Source organism: Nesoenas mayeri (genome assembly GCF_963082525.1).
Source record: "Nesoenas mayeri genome assembly, chromosome: 1".
Taxonomy (NCBI): Eukaryota; Metazoa; Chordata; class Aves; order Columbiformes; family Columbidae; genus Nesoenas; species Nesoenas mayeri.
The window spans coordinates 96,311,220-96,334,468 of NC_137541.1; the positions used below are offsets into that span (position 1 = coordinate 96,311,220).

Below are 23,249 nucleotides of genomic sequence, written 5' to 3' on the forward strand. Positions count from 1 at the left end.
AGAGATTACCTGGGGTGTGCCCAGTCTTTCAATGAGAGGAACCAAATGTAGTGCAGCATATTTTGATTCTAGTCTCTTCATTTTAGCATCGAGTCTTTCACCCTCTGAAAGAAACAAACAAACAAAAAAAGAGCACTGATTCGTGTAATTAGGAGCTGACAATTTTACAAATTGGAACGATGCAAGAAAATTCTTATTTTTACAAAATCTTCATTCAAGGTAGTAGAAAACTGGTAAGTCATTTTTATAGTTCTAAATAGTTGGTTAATCTTCAATGAGCTTTTAGAAAAATACGTATTTCTATTTTAAAATGTTGCATTGTATGTGCAAACAAAAAAACCCCAAGGATTTGTAGTAAACCACATTTAATTAGCTAAATTGAAGACCTAATATAGGACTCTATTATGCTGCTGCTGCTAATACATTTGAGTTCCACTTGTACTAAACCAACTAATTTGTCCTTATCATATATAAAATGCTTGACTCTAGAAGCTGCCATATAATGAGGGTGGAATCTTGTGTATAGCACTGCTTAAAAAAAGCAGTTGGCACTCTCCCATCACTGGCAAGTAGGAAATGTTCTCCCGCAAATGGGAAAACACTGTTTACAATGGTCTGGTTAGTTTTATGCAGAGATGCAAGCGGCTACGGTAAGTCTGGAAGTATACTCCAAGATTTTTAGCTGACATGATTTCTCCGAGCAGAACAAATCAGCTGCTCTGGCAGCGAGAAACAGAAAGGAAAGGAGACAGAGCAGCAACACGGAAAGAAGAGAAGCATGAGGGGAAAAAAATACTGCCCTGGGTACCGATACCCACTTCTCCCTGTCACAGCCTTCCTCCTCCTCCTCCTCTTCCAATTTGCACTGAGCCCCAGCAGGAAGCACTTATTTTTGAGCCAGGCAAACAAGCCCAAATCTGTTACCTCCGTCCTCTAATTAACAGCGGTGTGGTAAAGGATGGCTGGGGATGGTCCCTGAAACTGCAGCAGCAGGAAAGTGGAAAGCGTTACCCAAGGAAGGTGTTTTCACTTGGCCCGTACCTTTGACGTGAACTCTGGGCAGGATATTTTGGAACGGTGCCGCGTGCAACAGGTCACATACCTCCTCTAGGGACTGGAACGAAAAGGAAACAAGAGGTGTTTAGGACTGCAGAACCCCCACACCACACCAGAACCCCAAAATGGGCTTCCACAAGCATGTCGATGCTGTGGCAGGAGCACCCGGGGGCAGCCAGCACCCCTCACCACCGCACAGAGTGGCTCTGAGCCCTCGCCCTCCTCATGGGATCGCTCCCCAGAGACAATTTGATTTCACCAGGCTACCTTGGATTCCCAAATAACCTCCAGCAGCCCTCCTACCACCCTCAGTTGGCAGTTTGGGAAGGACAGCGTATTTATTAAAAAGACTAATGCAGAATGAGTAATTTCAGTGTGGAAGCGGCAGACGGCTCCTGTGCAGACAAGCAGAGCGGTGAAGAAGGTGACTCACTGCTTGGTTATTTTTACCAACGCTATTCCCACAACCTGTTATCAATTGTTGCGGGCACAGCTCCCCACCAGGAGGGCTGAGACACACAACAGCAGCAGTGAACCACCTCTCAGGAAGTATTTTACATCTTCAGGGATGGGAGGAAGGAAGACAGATGTCTCCTAGCTCTTTCTTGGATGCCATACGTGCAGAGAAAATGCAGAGATGACCAGAAGCAGATGCATGATTTTGCTATGCCACTCTCCTCATTTCTGGAGCACAGGCTCTGCTCGTTTGCAACCCCTTAGTGCTAATATAAGAACAGATGTTCATCAGCCATACCTTCAGCAAGGCCAAGGTATCAAAGAATCATAGAACGGTCTGGGTCAGAAGGGACCTTCAAAAGTCATCAACACTTGGCCCAGGTTGCCCAGAGAGGTGGTAGATGCCCCATCCCTGGAGACATTCCAGGCCAGGCTGGATGGGGCTCTGAGCGACCTGATCTAGTTGAAGATGTCCCTGCTCACTGCAGGAGGCTGGACAAGATGGCCTTTGATGTGGCCCTTCCAACCCAAACTATTCTATGATTCTATGAATACAACCCCAGAGAAGGAGTCTTATGTGTGGATTTATTTTTGTGCAGTGGCAGGCGCTCAGCCAACTCACTGAGGAAATGACGTAGCTGGCCTTCAGTCAGAAGAGAACTTGACGTGACAGGCAGCTCGGCCTCAAGCAGCAGCGTGTGCTTGCACAGTGTGGACAGAGCCCCCCGTACACACAGGCAGGGGAGAGACTCCCCACCCGAGTCTCAAAGGCTCAACACAGGTAAAGAAAAGGGAAGGCAGCACACTCATTGCTTTTCTGGTCCATAAGCAAAGCCCACCCAAAAGCATGACAACAAAGAAATTACATGCCTGGCCATTTTGTTTGAACAGCAGATGGTAATGGAACAAGAAAATGAGAGGTGGGGGAAAAGAGCTTTGCATGCTGTAAAGTAGAGGCTACAGGGGGCAGCTGAAAGACTGGGCACGTTTCACAGCTTCATTCAAAGCTAAAACAGACAAACGTCTGACAGAGTGGGTGCCACTGTCAGCCATCAGCAAGATGATGTCCAAGAAGTCCATGTTAACTTTGTGGTGTTTCAGGTGACACCAGGAGAGAAAAACAGTACCAGGGGCAGAAGTCACTGACATAAAGAGAGGAGCCACCCTGTGGCAGACTGCAGGAATACCGCATTTGATCATTATTTATGATCAAACTGATGATATTTGATCCTCAGGTGCTGCACACAAGGCAGCGTGTTTCTCACCCCGCAAGGTGAGGCATCCCTGCTATCTCGCAAATGTGCAAGCCCCTGCAAGACTGAAAGAGATCAGAGCAGGGAACTGTTTCTACCCATCTGCCCACCAGCAACAGCAAACTTGAAGATTTCAACCATGTTATTTGTGACGTTAGTAGCAAAAATTGGAAAGCACATTTTGAGAGACAGATGGGTTTTAAACTAGCACAGCAGGCACCTACCAGACTCTGTTCAATGAGGAGGCAAAACAAGACGGCATTTCCCACTTCCCGCAAATTCTGGAAGCAGACAGTCTTCAGTTCTGCATATTCAACGATGTCCTTCAACTGATGGTGAAAAAACTCCAAGATACCTGAAATGAAAAGAGAAGCAAAGAAATTAAATCTCAGGAGCCGGTGATGATCACACAGGCACACCTGTTACCTTGGGAAAGCAGACAAAAGACACTGGTCATGTGGATAAGAGCCATACAAATAAGAAGTAATTTTTCTTTCTGCCTCAAAAGGATACCAATTTTCTAACCAATATGCCTATTCAAAGGTTGCACTGAATGCACATAAGTACACTGTATCAGAGCACAATTAACCCAGGGTGCTGGTTTAGAGTTCTCTCTCCATGTATCAGCACAAACGAGTTTTTTTTTATCTCCATATGTGCAGCCTAGAAGAAACAGAAAGGAGCAGCATTTAAATACATTAAAAATCAGAGGTTATAAAGTGTTAAGCCAGTGGCATGCTGACCTTTATAACTGGGTACATCATGCACAATGGAGTGCCTAGCTCCTCACTCCTGGAAAATGGAGCCAGTGTAAGAGGTAAGAAAATAATTTCCAGGAACAGGAAGATAGACTAGGGCTATCGCCAAGAAAGGTTGGACCAGATGACCCTCGAGGTTCCATTCCAATCGGGTATTCTGTGATTCTGTAAATCTCATCTGCTGTTAGTCCTGTTCCAGCTCCTGTCCCTCAACCTGCTGAATCACCCGACAGGTTCAATTTGCAGCTGTTATTGTCCAGGATGATGGAGCCAGCAAGGGGCAGAGTGCTGAAAATAAAGGCAACAGGGGTGGTGTTGGGCTATGACTCTGACAGTACCACCCACAGCCAGAGGGCATCTGCCACCTCACAAAACAGAGAAATACAGAAATCACAAGTCAGGCTCTGCTGGCAATGGTACATCAGACCCTGCTGACAAGCACAGTCAAACACTGTTTCTGTCAAAGTTTTGCAAAAAGCTATTAAAAAGCAGATGAAATTATGATTTTCAAAACCACGTAGTCTACATAAGCATACGTCTTTTCCACCAAACATCTCTGATGCTTAAAGTGCTGGCGGATTTCCAGCTCCTTTCCCCCCAGCTCCAGAAAGTTTGTGCAGTCCCCTGGTTAGAGACAAGCCCAGGAAACCCTGGGCTCAGCAGCTTCTTCAGGAACCCAAGCTGGTCAGCATCACAGAGGGGAAAGCGATGCTCAGGATGGGTGAGGAAGAGCAAAGAATTGCAGTAGGTCAGCTAGCTCTCTGCTTTTTCACAAGTTATTTTTTATCAGCATTGTTCCATCTGTCTGCACAAGCTTGGCCATTTTGAAAGGCCAACAAAAACCTTGACCGATGACAGAAGAAAATACACTGTGCAAAGCTTTAGAATCACATGCTATATACAGGAGTTCATTTCCAGTACATTGAATTAAGTCAGTTAAATCCGTACAAAATCACATCTAATGCAATGGGGAGGAAACAAGGAAAGACAGCACAGATGCCCTCCAACACCTTCCCATGTGTGAGATGAACACTTCCCATGCAGGGCATTAGACATCATACGTATCCAGCAGGGCAATGGCTGAGAGGGAAGCGCTCAAACGTAAAATACAGCCCGGAGAGCATCCATGCCAAGGAAATCCCTCAAATTCAGCAGAGGAACTTGACAGCATACAGCGAAGGCAAGAACTGCAGATCTAACCCACACACTCCTACAGAAAGCCTCTTGTCACTAAAATTAGTAACAAGAAACATCAGTGGAGTGCATGGCGAGGGGATGCAGGGCTGCCTCTGGTGTTAGACATCTCTAGGAACTGTTTGTCAATAGAATATTCGCAGTGAGTGAGTGTTCCCACACACATTCAGGGGAGATAAATTTCAGACCTAACTTGAGTAGTTTAGTGACTCAATGGAAAAGCAAAACTGAAAAACTAATGGCGATAGATCGAATGTAATGAGTGCTTGCTGAGCTTGATTCATTCAAAGGAAAACACATTTGAATCTAGCTAAAAAGCAAAGAAGATGTGCCAGTACATCACCAAGTTCCCCCTTCCCACAGCATAGGGACAATGTAACGAAAAAGCTCTGCAAAAGACCCGCAGCATCTGTTCAACACTGCGGCAGAAAGGCAATTGCCAATTGCAATTCCCAGGTCTTTGAGCAGCAGTGAGCACTTGTGTTTGCTGCTTAAACATACCAGCACACCATTGCAAGGAGATGCTGCCATGCAGAATACTGGGATTCCTGTTTTAAAGATGAAGTTGAAAAAAGCAGTTTGATATGGCAGATAATTTTTCACAAAAAAAAAATTTGATGCTAGGAAAAAATGCAGAGTGAGAGCATTGAAGCAAACTTTACCACAAGTCTACAGTGTGTTTTAGTTACATGCCTTAGTATTTACTTTGTGTTCTTCTATGTTGACAAAAGAGCTTCCATGCCTCGCAAGAAAGGTCTTCTGAGCATCAGCTGCTAGGAGTCAACTATTTTCCTCACACCAAGACTGGCTGCCTTTCTGAAAGCAGAAGTCCATTGAGTTATCCTGGACTTAGGCCTGTGCCATAGAGGAAATCAAAGTAGAATATTTTACCAAAGCTTCTGGTCTTAGTATCCATGGCATGTACACAGGGATTGATGGTGAACCATCAGAAAGGCTGGAACATTTCCCAAAACACAGTGAGTAACCATAGACTTCAGGTAGTTACCATAGTGAGGAAGCACTACTACCCGAGCAAGTAGGACACTGGCTACAAGGGACAGGCATGGGGATGTCTTTCCCCTGATCTTGTATGGTGAGAGGGGAGCAATTTGGTGAGAAACAGAAACTGAGCAGAACAGCAAGGTCAGTTCTGCTGCTGCAACATGGAAACAAGCATCGGTCGTGAAAGGAGGGGATGGAAAGGAGGGGATGGAAAGGAGGGGATGGAAAGGAGGGGATGGAAAGGAGGGGATGGAAAGGAGGGGATGGAAAGGAGGGGATGGAAAGGAGGGGATGGAAAGGAGGGGATGGAAAGGAGGGGATGGTTCAGGCTCTCCTCAATCCCCTGCCCAGCCTGTGGATTTTGTGGGGAGTTTCAGAAAGGAGACTAATGCTCAGAATGACATTGAGAAAATGTTATCAGTGTTAGTCCACCTCAAAGCAGCAAGATCAGACAGCAGAAGTGAAAGAGGCTTGAGGCTTATACCATAAACATTAGACATTGTCTTTTATAGTCACTTCAGGTGACAGAGTTCCTATCAAAGTCCTTAAGAAAGATCATTATTTCTTCATTGAAAGCCCCAGTCTCCATATACAGATATATAAATACAGACACCCACGTACACGCATTCATGAACAAATTGTTTCATTGTTTTGAAAATCTGAGAGCCAGCATTTAGCATGCAGTTGTTGCAAATGCTGCTATCAGTGGTGCACTCTTAGATAAAGGGCTTGATTTACTGGCAGAAGACACAAAAGTTCACAGAGCTACACGGGCTGTTTTTGATGGAACAGAAATTACGCTGAAAGCACGATCTGCTCCCCAATGGAGTCCTGGGGCTGAAACACATCATCTTCTTTTCATTAATGTTTAAGTGAAGGCATTCCCAATTACACCTCCTTAAACTATACAGTACCCAGAACTGTATTTTTATGAAAGACTACACATGCATAATGAAGCCCTGGAAAAAGAACAAGTGTCTGAGGAGAGTTAATTTCACTTAATGGCATGCAACTCTCCTCTTTGCCCCAGTTTTATTTGTGGGTGCAATTTGTTAGTTACTGGATTAGTTTTCTATACATAGCATTTTGTAAGGCAAATGAATCAAGGCTTTTTGCTCCTTCTCTCCAATAAACCAATTTTAATTAAACCTCTCTATTCCTGCAGATGGGATGACGTTAGGTGTCATAATAATCGATCCTATAATCCTAGCTTCTGATTTACACAGATCTCAACAGAAGCAAAGGCTGTTGATATAAAATAGATCCAGTAAAGTATAGAAGATTAGTAAAGGATTAGGTTCCATCTCTGCTTCTATCTCGACAGCACTAAAACAGCAGATGCCACGTTTCAGCTGTGGAGTCTGTACACTAATTAATTTAGGAAGTCAGACCAAGTCAACACACACAACATAAAGCTGGTTGGATTTCTTCACTTTGGTCACCTTTCATTTTCTATAAAACAATCTCAGTTTACTCCTATGGACTCAAATTAAACACATTCCAGAGCTTGTAACAACACTGGTGCCTTAAAGGTTAGGACAAAAATTGGCTATTAATTCTAGAACTGAATTGCCAACTAACAACAAACCAGATCTTGAATATAATTCTCGGTCTAGCTGTGCTACGGGTTATTTTCTGCAGGGTACTGACTTGACTAGTGTCAAATAAAATCTGCTACTCTGCAACAGCAAAACCACTCCCAAGAAACCGGGTGCTATGATGACCTTTAGTTTATGTTCACTTTCATATGGACCTTCAAATGCCAGCTACAAATACCTCTTTGCCTCACAGGAGACATCATTAACTCTGCATATCAGCACTCATGCCACTCCTTTCAACAGAAATGTTCATAAGGTTTAAACATTTACATGTGTCTGGGAATTACGATCACAGAACCTGTGCAGTTTGTTTATTTTGGTACAACGAAATATCCCATTGTTTTGCATAATTAATCAGTCCTTACTGCCTTTTCACAACCATCTACGTGATTTGGGTGGCCCCTAGATTCTCTCAAATAGTCTGTGATTCCCTCCCAAATCTTTCTCCAATGAACAGGTTCCAGAAGAACCTATGAATAAATTCCCTTCATATTCTTCCCCACAAGGACTCAAGCCATTGCACCCCCACCAAGAAATTTGATTTTTCTCCTACTCATCCAAGTTTGATCAAAACCCTGGGATAACAGGAGGCATCACCAGCGCTTCTGCTGTGCCCCGAGCAATGCCTCCCCAGCAGCCTCGACTCACTACTGCTCCCTGGCCCAGCCTAGCGCCAGTTCCTGTTAGACCCTGACCCAAAATATTCCAGAAAAAGGAAGGGTAGAAGACAGATTTTGCCAGGTTGCCATGGTGAAGCAGCTCAGAAGGTGTTGGCTACAGCACCATCAGCCCAGGGAGAGACAGGAGCACAGTAGTCGGCAGTGCGGGGCACGAGGAGGGTTTCCCAAACTGCCCTGTGAACACATGGCATTTTAAGAGATTATGGGCTGGTGTAATGAGTGTTTAATACCAGTAACAAAAATCTAAGCCTCACCTAACAGCAGAGCCAACAAACTACTTTCCTTATCACGTCCAATGACACTTCAGAGCAGCAGGACATGAAATACTCATTTTCCAAAAGCAAAAATGCCATATTCAAATACTAGAAAAATAGCAGAAGAAAATGTTACCTCCAAGATGAAATTTCAGGTTTAAACTCTTATGGGCCAACATTCCTTCGAGAGCTTTAGTGAGTTTAAAAGGTCCCTTTAAAAATCTTTATGCTTAATGTATTTTTAGACAAATATTTTTATGACTACAAGATGAGCAAGTTTGCCACTGCTTTAGACTGTTCCTATGGAAACAAACCCATTGGTGAACAGGAGTCCTTAAAAACTCTGATAACACTGTCTGTACCATGCTCCTTGCAGCAGGAATAAATCACCATTTAGAGATCCACAAATCTAGAGGGCTGATTACACAGGGCTCAAGTAATTGCAATCAACAGAGTCCAAACAAAGCTCTCCAGATGAAAAGCCTGGAATGTATGAAATAGCTAGAGGCTTACTTACTGAGCATCCTTAAATCACTTTGCATATGGAGAATGGACTCCGGAAATTAATTCTGAATTGATAAATCCGTGTTACATCAAGACGGTTGAGAATCTACATATTTAATCTGTAGATCAAGATCACAGTTCTGTTCTGTATGTGTAGGTAGTACCAATTATAAAGAAGCGATTAAATGATTTGTTATGAAAGAATAGAAGCCTACAGAGGTACTCCATAGCACTCAGACTTACTACTACAACTCTGCAGGAAGCTTTCAAAGGCAGAGAGAGAAAATGTCTGGCACGTATTAGCTCATATTTTCTGTGGTGAACGAAGTAAACAAGGTGTGGGAAAGGCTGGTACAAGGGAGAATTTAGAACAGAAAGGAGAGGAGAGTGATTCGAATCAAGCACAGTTCGAGCCTGCCCTTCCACATCGTTGTAGTTCCCCTCAAGATGCCAGGCAAGGACTAAAACCTACAGCACATCCCCATCGCAGGGAACATTTTCCTTTATCAGTCAGAGCTGCTCAAAGGGCAGACAGCTCCATGATGGACAGGTGTCAGAGAGTGCAACGCGATTCTTCAGTGATGTGAGAGGGACGGAGGTGTCTTGAACTTCCACATCCATTTTCTTTCTAGTGTCTTCAGCAGAAAAGGGAAAGGTGGTGTGACAGAGCTATAAAGGCTTTTGCTACCACTTCTTGGAAGAGATGCACTGGGAAGCTGTCAAGTGTCCACTGCTAGAAATAGTTCAGAACAGGAAAAACACACATGTCAAGACAAAAGCTGACACGAATAGGGGCAGTGAAGGAGCAAAGAATTAGGTGGGTTTTTGAGATCCAGCTCAATTCTAGTTGCTATGATCTTCCACTGTAACACCAAGAGTTACTCTGATCTCTTAGTACAGCAGGCATCTAAACATACGGGATCTCTTTTATAAGAGAAAATATGAGGTCAAAGCAGCCTGTGAGCTCTGCAAAACAGGAGAGTGATAATTTAAAAATGTTTTAATCAATCCTGTGAAGGCTACTCTTGCAGAAGTAAAGTTTTGCCTTTCATATAGGATGGATTGCCTTTTAACCTCAAGAGAAAATTTCTGCTTAAGTCCCTGGGCATCTCCTGCAAAAAAACTCCTTGCACGTGAGGATTTCTGGCAAGAAACTGTGAGCTCCCTAATGTCACCTGCAGCGTTGCAGACCCTGGTGATGCATAACCTATATTTGAGAATATCTACTGCTTTTGTGGTCAGACCTTAATGAGTGGGTAAAAACTTCAGCTAGGTTATTTTTATACTGCTAACTACCATGATTCATCCATTTCTACGCTCCAGGGAGAAAAACAGGAAGGAAACACTTAGTAAGTCCTCGATTTTGTTTAACAGTGGTAATGAGCGTCAAGGAAGCTGTGGGAAGCAGAAAAAAAAAACCCTCATTCCAGTCCGAGTGGCATTTAATAAACCTAAACGACTCTGGAAAGATAAAGATATACTCAGAAGGTGGGTGGCACATGGAAGGATTAATTTGTGTTAATTAGAAGTTGTGGAGGAGGAATATTTTGAAGGGGGGGGGGAGGGGGAAGCAGTTTCAGAATTTCAGTGAACAATGCGATAAATACTAATTAGGCAATTATTTCTCCATAGTGGCAAGCAGCTTTCAAAGTCATTTCTTCTTCTGCAACTGTCGCACCTCCTGTTAAGTGACTACAACGTGCCCCACACAAGCCTCAGATATAACTATTCCAGCAAGACCAGTTTGCCTCTCAGCAGCATCACTCCTTTTATCTTACATTTGGTAAGGGCAAAGGAAGAGGGAATAGAGGCTTTTGCAGAGAATCACGCTTATCTAAATTAGACATTTAAACAGAACAAGTGTGAGAAGCTAACATGCAGAGGGAAAAGCTCGACAAGTTTATGAGAAAGACTAGAAATAGGAGCTATTGTGAACATCCCAGCTCAAGATCAATTATGTCATAAGGCTGTCTCTGTACAGACTGTTGTCCTTTTAATCGCCCTAAGCACAGAAGTCTTAAAACTTTATAAAGCACTTTCAGAAATCCCAGTATTGAATGATTCATATTATGAAATAAAAAAACAGACTGAATGCTGATTATTGGGAGAGAGAAGAGAGGGATGGAGAGACAGAGGTACACATGATTCAGAAGACAGTGATTAGTGTCATCTTATCAAGGCTAATATGGTAACACTAAACATGAACTAACCTGGAGAACCATACTCATGTCTTGGTAACCTACAGATCTTAGGCATCACTTCCATTAGGGTCTTGACATACTGAAGAATCGTCCCTTGTAACTAAGAGAAAACAGATGTGTGCAAACATGTCAGTGTTATTGCACTAACAAACTTTACATCAAATCTCATTCAAACTGCACACAAATTGAACAAGCTTTAAAAATCTCGCCTTTAAATTCTGTCAGTCACCATCTTCAAAAAGGCAGCTGTTTCCAGTGAATACAGTTGCACTTTCCATCACATGGCATTAGCCACCACCTTTTGCTACAGTGGCACAACAGCTACAGGCAGGAAGGCAAAAAAGGAAATCATGGGTTTTTTGCCTACTGTCTCTATTGTCTACCCACCTTTTAGATTTTTGGTAAAAAAAGCTGCATTTGAGTGCTTTCAAAAGCAACAACATAAAAATCCTTAACATCAGGTATGTCTGTAACAGCTCAAACTGGCTATTTTGGACATCCCTGTTAAGACACAGTCCCAGCCCACAGTCAGTCTGCCTTCCTCCCACTAGACAGCCATCTCCCTACGTCTGACCATCTGCATCAGGCATTGGGAGGATACCTCTCCCTCAAGGCTTTTTAACCTCCTTTATAATACCCAAGCATTCAATGCTACCTTTAATGAACTGAGACAATCTACCACCTAAATAAACAATAACAATAAAAAAAATGCCCCGAAAAAAAACAAACCACCATTCAACCCTGAATCGTGATAAATATCTGTTTTCATCTTACCCTGAAGATTAGATCATAGCATTCCCTCAAGCAGCCTCCAGCCTCCCTAGACCGCCAAAAACATATTTAGACCATTGTGGGAATTACAGCAACCAAGCTGCTGAATGTGTCAAGTGTCTGAAGTGAGATCACGACTACTACGGCTGTCCCCCAGTATAGCTGGGATTATTTTGCAGCATGTTGCTTACAGGCAACAGGGAGGAAAAGACCATTTCTTTGGTTTAAACTGAACTGCAATGCATTATGACTGTATACATAGATACTAGTAATACAGTAGACAGCCAGCGCCTCAACCTCCTCCTGGTTACAGAAAAGGCCCTTTCCAATACCAGATACTCCAGCTGCATGGATAACTTCTTCAACATCTGGTCTGAGCACTCTTCTAAATAGGCTTGATGTTATCTATTGCTAGATCAAGCACAGAGATTAAGCCTTCCCTGTTATTAAGGTGTCATCTGTCAGTGATGTTATTAATGAAAGCCCTAAAGTTAGGCAAGGCAGAAAGCACAATCCAACTGTTCTCAAAAAAAAAAAAAACCATCAACAAAATGAATTTACAGTACAATCTCTAAGTTGAAAACAGCTAATTTTAAACACACTTGCTTTTCTAGACTTTACCCAGGGCCTAACAATACAGGTCTCCACAAAGTCAATTCATCCCCAGTGCAGAATCCAAGGTTTTCAAAACACTTCTCAGGCTACCACGGCACATCATCTGTTGCTTTCACAAGACATTCAGTCCTCTCAAACACGGCTTATATTGAACTTCAATGGAAGTAACATTTTAACTAGTTTTATCTGAGATTTTTCTTGAGACATTTCCTATCAAAAGCCATTTGAAAAAGTGGGAAATTAAAGACAATTGGCATACCAGGCTCTTGACAACTTTCAGCAACTCCTCCATCACCACCGCAATACCCTGATACCCAAGAAGTCTACAGATGACTTTAAAGTGAGGAGGACCAACAAAATTCCTGTAGTTGCTGTAGATGCTGGAATATGCCAAATTCAATGCCTAAAACAAGAGAACAGATACGATTAATGACAATTTCAGCTGACTGCATCTTTACAATAATTTCATTTAAACAGCATTTTAAGCATATTAAAAATAAAATAACAAGTTTGCTTCTCACTCTCCCTTTTGTGAGGCAAGAGCTCCAGTGAAAATCTCTATATTAGCAAGAAAAACTTGTAAATACTTATTTTTCACCAGGCATCTTCCACTTACCATTTATAAGGCCATGAACATTTCCTTTTTTATATTCTTCTGTTTTCATAGGTACAAAAGGACAACAGTAGTCACAGAATAGAATCATAGAATCTGGTTGGAAGAGACCCTCAAGATCATCGAGTCCAACCATAACCTAACTCTGGCACTAAACCATGTCCCTAAGAACCTCATCTACGTGTCTTCAAACACCCCCAGGGATGGTGACTCAAACACTTCCCTGGGCAGCCTGTTCCAATGCCTGACAACCCTTTCTGGGAATAAATGTTCCCTAATAACCAATCTAAACCTCCCCTGGTACAACTTGAGACCATTTCCTCTCATCCTATCACTTGTTACTTAGGAGAAGAGACCAACCCCTCCATGCTACAGCCTCCTTTCAGGTAATTGCAGACAGTGATAAGGTCTCCCCTCAGCCTCCTTTTCTCCAGGCTGAACAGCCCCAGTTCCCTCAGCTGCTCCTCATCAGAATTGTGCTCCAGACCCCTCACCAGCTTCGTTGCTGGTGATCAATGTCAATGTTCAGATCCTTGAATTTGAAGCACAGCTTCTATTCCTATATTGTCTATTTCATGTACAAAACATGCTGAAAGAAGTTACTTCACTTTTCGGTTCACGATGGGTGTTTTAAGTCCCTGAGAACTCAATTACAGAAAAAATCAAACACCCCCAAAACAAATAAACAAACCAAACAAACAAACAAAAACCACACAACCAAACCTTCTACAGTTATTGCTCTCTGCAACTAGTTAATATGAATCTCTCTTTTCCAAATCCCTTAGCTGTACACAAAATCAAAGCAAATTTAATTCTGGGACATAACCTCATGGAAATTCTTCCAGAGTTTTATTAAAAGGATCAGGTGCTTTGCCATATTAATGACTATTTCTTCAAAGTGAACACAACTGTACAGACTGATGCTGTGTAGGGATTTAGGAATTGTTTGCTGAAGCCATGGATCAAAGGCGAGTTAGCTAACTTAACATCCTCCATTTCTGTAAGTGGGTTGTTCTCCTAATAGCCTGAAATTTAATTTTAAAAAGGGAATCTTGTCAATCTTTCTTGCAGAAGGTTCTGCCGTGATTTCTTTTCTTTTCTGCAGTTTTCATTTTCTCTAATATATGCAGGAAAGACAGCATACTATTAGATTTTCAAGTCCACACACATCAGCTGTAATAGAAAATTTTCCTTCACCACTATCTGGGAAGAACATTGACCTTCCTTCCAATGCAGATCCTGCCCCAAGTATCCATGTAAGTCAATACCAGATACCGTAATATACGGCACTGCACAAAGAAACTACTAAGAATTCAGATGACGAAACTCTACCAAGCTCTTGAAAGGTTTTAATCTCATAAAAGGACTTAAAAATCATATTTAGAAGACATCAGGCTAGAAGATAAACACTTTCATTTACATTGTAGACCTCTATATAAGCACCAGTTTCCAACATGCTTTTAACTGTGGTCTTAGAAATTTAAAAGCCAGATTTTAGACTGACATATAGTAAATACGTATTTGGCAACAAATTAAGACTTCTTGGCCACCTTTTGAAAATGTGTTAGATGTACTTCACAAACTCTCCTGGGTCAAAAATTGTTGCACTATGAAAGAATATGTGAAAACACAGGAGCAGAAGAGACCATTAGGCCATAACAAAAGATAATGAGAGATGCAAAACCAATATATTATTAAAACACACACACAGAGAAATCATATACATTTTATCATGCTTCAACAACCACAGAAAGTTATAACCAGCAATTTATTTCTGCAACATGAAAATGCAAGAAGTTGACAGTACTGAAATTTACTTAAAGGTTACCCATATTTCTTACATGCCTGACCCAGCAGAAGGTGAGTTTGGGAGGGATTTTGGTTTTCCTAATTTGAGGGCCTTGGTGAACAAGCAGCTGACCATGACCTAGCAGTACATCCTCATGACAAAGGCAGCCACCAGCCAGTGGGACTGCATTAGGCAGAGAACATGCCAGCAAGTCAAAGGGAAGTGATCCATCCTCTCTACTTAGCACAGATGGGAGACACCTGGAGTACTGGGGTCCAGTGATGGGCTCCCCAGTTCAGGAGAGACATGGAGTGATGTATGGGAGACTCCAGCAGTGGGCCTCAAAGATGATTGAGAGACTGGAGCATCTTTCCTATGAGGAAAGGCTGAGAGAGCGGGGACTGTTCAGCCTGGAGAAGGCTCAGGGGTATCACATCCACGTGCATAATTAACTGGTAGAGGCAATAAAGATGATGGAGCCAGCTCTGCTCAGCAGTTCCCAGTGACAGGACAAGGGGCAATGGGCACAAGCAGGAAATTCCATCTAAACATCAGAAAAAAACTTCACTATGGGAAGGGTGGCTGAACAGAGAGCCTGTGGAGCCTCAGTCCTTGGAGATGTTTGAGACCCAACTGGACACGGCCCTGAGCAGCCTGCTGTAGGTCACCCCACTCTGGAGAGACCCCAGCCTCAGCCGTCCCTCGGTCTGGGAAGCTCCGTTCTAAGGACCGCAGGCTCGTGTGGATTTGGTGGAGGAGTGATGTTTTCAAATTCTCAGCCATCTTTTCTGTGAATGTGAACTAAAATAGACACTTGGCTAGTTATTAGACTCCTAATACAAATTACAGACCAGAGCTGGCCAAAAGGCCAAACTGCAAACATATTCTTCCAAGCAGACAGCCTGAAGCTGCATCCCTCTCATACGAGATGTGCATGGCTCTCCGCTTGCAGAAATGGGGTCTGGTGCATCGACGGGGGAAAGAACTGGTGAAACCTTACAAACACACATGCAGACAAATGACCTTATACACTAAGCATATATACAGTTGTCCTTAAAAGGTGAGATTTCATCTTTTGCTTTTGGTGTTTTCAATCAGGTAAGTCTCAACAATAAATGTGTCCAAACTGTCTATTTCAGCTAGAGAGCAAGGAGAATTTTCCTTCACTAGGTTAACGCAGTTTACTGCTGTGAGGTTAAGGGGAGGGAACTCCTCGTCACAGAGCTGAAATTTAGAAAGCAAGCCCTGAAAACATGATTTCAGTATTAAAAGCCTCACCAGTACATAACAATAGGATGACAGTCAATCTAAAAATACATCTTTCTTTAATGTAACCCTCTTGGGGAAGTACCTAAAATGGTCCACCTGTAAACACTGGATTAGCGGAGCTTTATAAACTGTGACAAGGGATTTAGAAAACACCATCACACGCCACCACCGCTTCCCCCCATGATGCACAAAAGCATAAAAATTCCTTCGGGAAGAAGCCACTAACAAAGTTGGAGGGGGAGGAAGGGAAGGAAAGAGAGCGAGCGAGCTCTGGAGCTCTGCTGGCTCCCTCCCCTACTCTAAATTAAATTAAAAAAGGAGAGAGAGAGTTACTCGTTGCTGATGTCATTAAAGTGCTAACATTAATCACTCACAGCATCACTGGTACAGGCACAGAGCATATAACAGGGATGTTCAGGCAGTACGCCGTCCAAGGGGAGGCAAGCAGGGGAGGGAGGAAAAAGACCTTATTTTTTCCCCTGTATGCTCTTTGAAAAGCAAGGCGACAGCACCTCTAGACAAGATGTGCTCTTGCGTGAATTTAAGTGGAAGAGACAAAGAAACCATGCCACCAGCAGCATCGGGGAAAAGAACTGAAAGCACCAAGCAATGAAAATTCAGTCCAGGGAATCTGAGGGGAAGAACAAGCAAACTGGCAAGCAGAGATCAGGCAGGAAACAACTCATGTGAAAAAGGATACAGAAAACTTAGTGGCTTATATCATTTTCGCAGCAGCATCACCATATGAAAATTCTGTTCTGAAATTTCCGTCAGGAAGGGACGGTAAGTACTGACTTTATAATTTATAAAACATCTAATGGGTTTTCCAACATTTACATGTCACTAATTACGTGTCTTCTAATAACTGATGCTTTATAGCAATAGAAATGTATTATCATTATTTAATTAAAATCTGAACATTCTACTTACAAAATGCTGTGAGGATGAAACTATTGTTTCTAGACTGTGTTAGGAAGTGCTCTATAAAAAATAAATTATAATTTTAAGTAATTTGGATCTACCAGCTAAAGAGACAACTAACCAAGTAAAAGCTCTGATTTTACTAATGCATCCAATTTTAATATCTACAGAAGTTGGACAGATGCCAAAATGTGTCTGTCTAGTAAGCTTATTTGATAGCAAACTCACTTCCTTTATATTGTTGCTGTATCAACAAGGGCTCACTTACCACATGATTAGAAGGGCAGCATCTACCCAGATTAGTCATATCTAAGGTTTAACATTGCAGTGAAAATAAACATACATATTTTCCTTCCCACTTCTGAATAAGTATAATCCAAAAGCCTCCAGCAACAATTTCCATACATAAACAATCTCAGAATTTTTAATATTAATGCAATGTAACCATCAAAATCCCACTAAAATAGTACAGATTTTGCAAGCCTTCCTATCTAGTATAATATACAATTAAAATATTACAGAATAATTTCAGAATATGTTATGAGTGAATCTTATAACCTTTCTTCATGAGGTGAATTTTCAATAGTCAGTTGTTATTTACCCAGAAGACTTAGCATCTTAAGCTTGATCACTAAAAAAAAATAATAAGTTTTTATCATGAAGTAATAAACAATAAACCAGAGCATTACTGTCATGGGTGTTTATATTCATTAATCAGAAATTTTCAAAGTGGGAAAAAGCTTTCACACGAGTGCCACTAGAAACTGCCTTTAACACTGCTAAACGGCGACAAACCTAAAAGAGAACCAGGTTAAATTCCTGAGGTAGTCTTTTTTTCAAAAGTTACCCCTCACAACAGTAAAACCGTAAAAAACAACCAGATGAACAAAAACATACACTATCTGTTATTAAGGTTTGTTTTGTTATAGAATAACAATTTCAATTATTAAGTCTATAAAGGCAGAAAGCAACTTTTTTTGTTGAAAACTGAGAAGCATACTCTTAGCCTGTCACTTGGGGGAAAAAGGCACACAATTTAAAATACTCCAAAGTTTATGAACTGTAGTACCAGCAGTACCAACCATAAGAGCACAGTTTCCTAACAAACTTCTTTCCTAAATTACAGAGCACTACTGATTAAGATCCGCACAACACCTACAGTGCTGTAACTTCTCAGTTACGTCCCTAGGAAACGAACATCTCCACCTTCCACAGTGAGATCAGCATCGAGAGGAACAAACAAACACAAACACACACAAACCTACCTAAGCAACATCTCGATGGGAATAATCGTCCAAAACATCACAGGAAACACGGCACTGGTGATTTGGCCAAAAATGGCCAGTTGTGCCGACAGCTTTTACAGCGTCATGTACCACCCTAACTGGAACAGCATGCTGGCAAGTTACTCGAGAAAAAGCTTCCAGAAGGAGGAGAGGGTACCGGCCAGCCGCTCCTCCTTCCTTGTTGAAAACCTGACTCCTCTGACAACATACATCGTGTGTGTCACCTGCCAGTCCGCCAACCCCTCCACAGACCAGTGCCGAGTTTTTAACACGCTGGAACGAGACCCGGCATCTGCAAGCAACACCAAGAAAGAGCTGGCGCTGGGCATCTGGCTCACCAGCAGCATCCTGCTCCTTGTCATCGCCGCCATCCTCCTCTACGGCTGCCTGCAGCTCCTGTGCCGCCGGAGACGCGAGCGTTTGCAAGGGCAAAATGGGACCTCAGAAGAAGACCACGGGACGGCTTGGACCAAAAGCACAGTGCACATCTCGGAGGAGCTCGGCAGGCAGAGCCAGCTGATGCAGGACAGCGAGGAAAAGCATCCAGGTGGCATTCAGCTGGCCACAATTATAGAGAATCCCTCAGCATGCAAGAAGCCCGCCATGCTGACTTCCAAAAGGCGGGAACAAGTGCTAACGACAGGACAGTGCTCTGCTGTAAACTAGAAACCTTTTGTCAGGGAGGAGATTTTTACTATGTATGACATCCTCCGGTTTCACCGTCCCTTTCCAACAGCCCACACCCAGCCAGAGGCACTCGGAGGCAAAGGTTCTGATTCCCAAGAAACTAGTAATTTGGCCACACAGTGTTATTTAAAAATTATGCATGTAGCAAATGACCTGTTTATATTTTGAGGTGATTTTTTGTGTTGTTTTTTTAAAGTATAAAACAGCAAAGAAATACAAAAATAAATCAAAAGTGGGAAGTTAGGTTTTTTTTACTAGCCTAAATTAAAACTCAGTAGAAGTTTTCAGATGGCAACCCAGACTGCTACACTACAGGCAACTGGAACATACACCCCAAGTGCAGTGGTTTGCCAGGGTGAGTGTTACCCCCACAATCCCACTGCTTCTCAAACTACACGCTACAAGTTACTACACTTGGACTACGGCTCTGCCGACGATGGTTTTCCCCATAGCTCCCGCCAGTCTCAGCGCGTAAGCTAAACTCACCAGGACTTTAACAGTATAGTTTCATCTATCTTCGAAACTTCCCTTCAGTCTGAAAACAAGATTGTGACTCTGAAACATCCTGGATTATATCACATTTTGCACTCTCCCACACCCACAACAAGGTACCTTCTGCTCCATAGGCAAGTGACTCCCTGTAGAGGAAACAGAGTTCAGAGAAGCAGCTCCTGGCCTTCCTTCTCTCTTCCAGTTTCAATGGCAAAACTCATTCACCCGGTACAAATTTCTATCCAACCGCAGAGTGCATTTTGTGTGATGACGGAGGAAGGAAGTAAAAATATGCCAAAACATATTCTGTTCTTGTAACAATCAAATCTCCTGTTTCAACTCACTTTGCCTTGGGCTTCATGGCAAAGTGCAAAGAAAGGGCCTTTGGACAGAAATCTGTTCACCCTCACAACATGATGCATCTTGTCTGGCTTACGTGTATCAGTCATCCTGTTTTAAATCCCTTAAGTGCATTTATGTTCCATAAAAACATAATAAATTTAGTATTGCTGTATAATACTGTATTTCTAAAAAAACAAAGATATGCTGTGACTGCAGGCATTTTAAACTGCTGTTGTTACGAACGTGAGCATAAAGTCAGCTCTTGTTGCCACGGGTGGTTGTACCTGCAAGGGCTGGAGAACCGTGGGTTTGGCAGCTGCCACCTCTTTCCACCGCATCTGGGAAGCCAAGGAGTCTACAATTTTGGCAAGAGAGCACCCGCTGAATATTCTACAGCAGGCAGTGGGTCTTTTCAGCTACTGTATTTTGACAACATTTCCCAGAACGTGTGAAAGACATCAACTCCTGTACTGCAAGGAAGATACGAGCCGGCATAAGTTTGATGCGTCGTCTTGACTTTTTTCTACTAGGACAGGTATGACACACAGAAACACGTGCTGAACGGAGGCGAGCATTCCATTTTTAGAAAACACTTCAAAAGGCATCTTTATTGTGTTACGTTAGCAATAACGTGCTCTCCACCGACTAGACATTAATAGCATTTCCTCCAACTGACACGTTTTTCTTTGTCTTACACACCAGTCTTAGATAAACTGTGAAGATGACAACAGTTCACTGCTGTTGAAAAACTCTCTTCAGAGCGTGAGACCGACACTACAGGTTTATTGCCAAAAAGGGGTGGGCTGGGTGGCAGGGACATAAAAAATGCTTTAAAATGATCTTGTAATCAAATTAATGGTAACACTTCTCTGACTAGAATTTCATAGAAAATAGAAGATTATTTTAAAGGGATGGAGCCAAGAGACATACATTCTCATCTCTGACAGCATCCTAGGCCCTTGAAAACCCGTTTATTTCTCTGGACCTCTGTTTCTTTATGTGTGTTTTAAGGCAGTCCATTACGTATATTTACATGCATTTATATGTTGTGCACACATGTATATACGATACTGAGAACAAGGACCAATTCGGTCTTAAAGAAGTGTTAAAGTTTTAAAATTCACCTACTGAATTTTGTTATTTATGCATAAACACACATATACAAAAACACACACACACACACACACACATATATATATATATCAGATTGAGAAGGCAAGGAGCTACCATGGTAGTGTCCCTAGGAATGGGATTTACTTCATCTAAATATAAATCCATTCCACCCAAGGAGTCTACTGTGCATTCCTCAGATAAATATTTATATCACCCCCCGAGCAATGGACCATCTCGCACCCACCGCAGATGAGTAACACGTAAGGAGTTTCTGTCATCTGACTTCTCCACTAGCTTTGAAGAACTCGTGACATCACTTGTCCATAGAGCTACATTTCTCTTTGTTTCTTGTCAGAAAGTTTTACTACAGATTCATTCAGGTTCATTCTGGCTATTCTGTGTTTTGGTTGTTCGCTGCCCAATTTTAAGAGCGAACTGGTAAGGGGCAAACATTTTAAGTGATTACTAAACTGATAATAAGATGCAACATCACGCAAACTGATGTTAATTTGCGCACCAGCAGTAAATAAAAACCTTTATATTCACATTGAAGAGTGTTTTCCAAAGTGGTCTTTTTTCACAAAACAAATGAGTTAGCATCTAAAAAATGCAGAAGGCATACAAACATGAAAATGTTTCAAAAATGATGTATAAGCCAGAAAGGAAGCTCTTAAATTCTGGTCTACACAACCTCCATAAAACCAGGCACTTCATTAACATGCACAGTTAGTTTCAGATCCACAGAAGAGACTCTTATACACACATTATTAAGCATTTCATGCATCCATCCCATGTTGTCAAATTTCACTCTTCTAACATTCATTTCACTAATCCTACACACACTTCACCTGAGTAAAGGGCTTTCAATGACCATGCTCAAAGAGCTTTTAAAATACTCCAGCTCACTTAAGAGGATGATGAGCTTTTGCAGGTTGTCTCCTTCCCACTTGACAGCACTTCTCCCATGTCAGCCAGGAGAAGTAAATTATATATGTGGGGTTTTGTTTTGCTAATTGGACGAAAGTATTGCTCAGAAAATTTTAGATGCAACAGAGAATGTGGATGCAATTGTCTATGCTGAGCATCAATATAGCCCAAGTGCTTTGATCCATTTAGAAATATCTAAAAATATGTGAATCCTTTGAGATCAAAACTAAACATTGATTTAATTACTCTTAAGCAAGCACATTGCTGGTGCAAAGCTTCTGCACAGAAAGTGTTTCGCCATTACCGTCCAATACATCTATGAGCATACACATGCACAAGGAACCACAATGCTCTTGTCTTGACCTAAATAAACACCATGGATTGCCAAAAGGGAAAAAAAAAAACCAAAACACACCACCCAAAAAAACCCCAAGAAACCCAAATCCAACCAATAACAAAAAAGTCCAATAAGTAAAATAAAAAGTTGTTTTCTTTGGCTATATGATGAATATGAAGTGCTCACCTGAATACCTTGAGTAGCTCAAGAACTCAAAAAAGACAATAAAATAAAAAATACATAGCTACTCCATATCCCACTATTATCCAGTCAGGAAGCAATATGACAACATAATGTTAAAGAACCCAAACAAGGATGTGCTCTGTGACAAGCCTGTCTATATAGTACAAAATAATATCACGCAATTATATCACATGCTAGAATGTGCACCCTCTATCATGTAAGAATTACTGTTACTTGCTGTACATAGTAGAAATGTCGTCCTAACACTTCATTCTGATATCCTCAATTCCAAAATACATTAGATTTAAGAATAAAAGTATACTCTTGTAAAAATTTAAAACTACAGAGAGTGAGGGATATCTGCTAAGATAGGCATATCTGGTCATGAAACTTGCTCTAGAAACGCATCTAAGAACCCTCTTGATTGCTCCTGCTCATATAGAAAAACAACCCAATTTCTGATAATGCATAGCTATCAGAGTAAAGATTACTAAACTCGTTTTAATAACATAACCTGACTGATTAAAAAAAGGGTTCCCCAGTTAATCCTCTGTCATTCATCCCACTCTATCATCACTTAGATAAATTAAGTTAGCAATCTCTACTAAATTCAGTGGGCTTTTTGCTCTTTACACTGCATCTGGTGAATTCCTAAAATAGTAACTAACACAATATCTCTAATCTAAGAAAATCCCACTTTCCAATTTACTGTTCCCGTTAGAGAACAATTATATAAAACACTATTCACAGTACCAGAGGATCAGTCGTTACATTCCATGTTAAAGGCATGTGAATCCTTTTCCACTTCCTTCACATGTTAAAAGTATTAAAGTTTCACAAATTAGGACTGAAATTTGTAAATTCTGAGCTCTCTCTTCAGCTCTCAAAAACTAGCTTGCTGGGCAAATCACAGAGTTTGCACTGTATAACTAGGATATAATGTGCAGA

At 41.8% G+C, this 23,249-nt stretch overlaps 2 protein-coding genes across 3 annotated transcripts in view; one reads left to right on the top strand and one right to left on the bottom strand.

Annotated features, from left to right (window-relative positions):
• The window catches only part of CYFIP1 (cytoplasmic FMR1 interacting protein 1), a 79,571-nt gene that overhangs the window by 4,044 nt on the left and 52,278 nt on the right, over positions 1-23,249 (bottom strand). For both annotated transcript variants that reach the window (XM_080361527.1, XM_080361526.1), the window contains 5 exons: positions 12,602-12,745; positions 10,966-11,056; positions 2,990-3,120; positions 1,042-1,114; positions 10-104 (listed from right to left, as the gene is read on the bottom strand). In XM_080361527.1, the coding sequence (XP_080217653.1) occupies positions 10-104; positions 1,042-1,114; positions 2,990-3,120; positions 10,966-11,056; positions 12,602-12,745 (534 nt within the window). The remainder of the gene's footprint in view (positions 1-9; positions 105-1,041; positions 1,115-2,989; positions 3,121-10,965; positions 11,057-12,601; positions 12,746-23,249) is intronic.
• Positions 18,215-18,886, top strand: LOC308051210 (fibronectin type III domain-containing protein 9-like; the record flags this gene model as incomplete). The annotated part of the gene is made up of 1 exon (XM_080361563.1): positions 18,215-18,886. One exon carries the CDS (start codon positions 18,215-18,217, stop codon positions 18,884-18,886), a length of 672 nt encoding a protein of 223 aa, XP_080217689.1.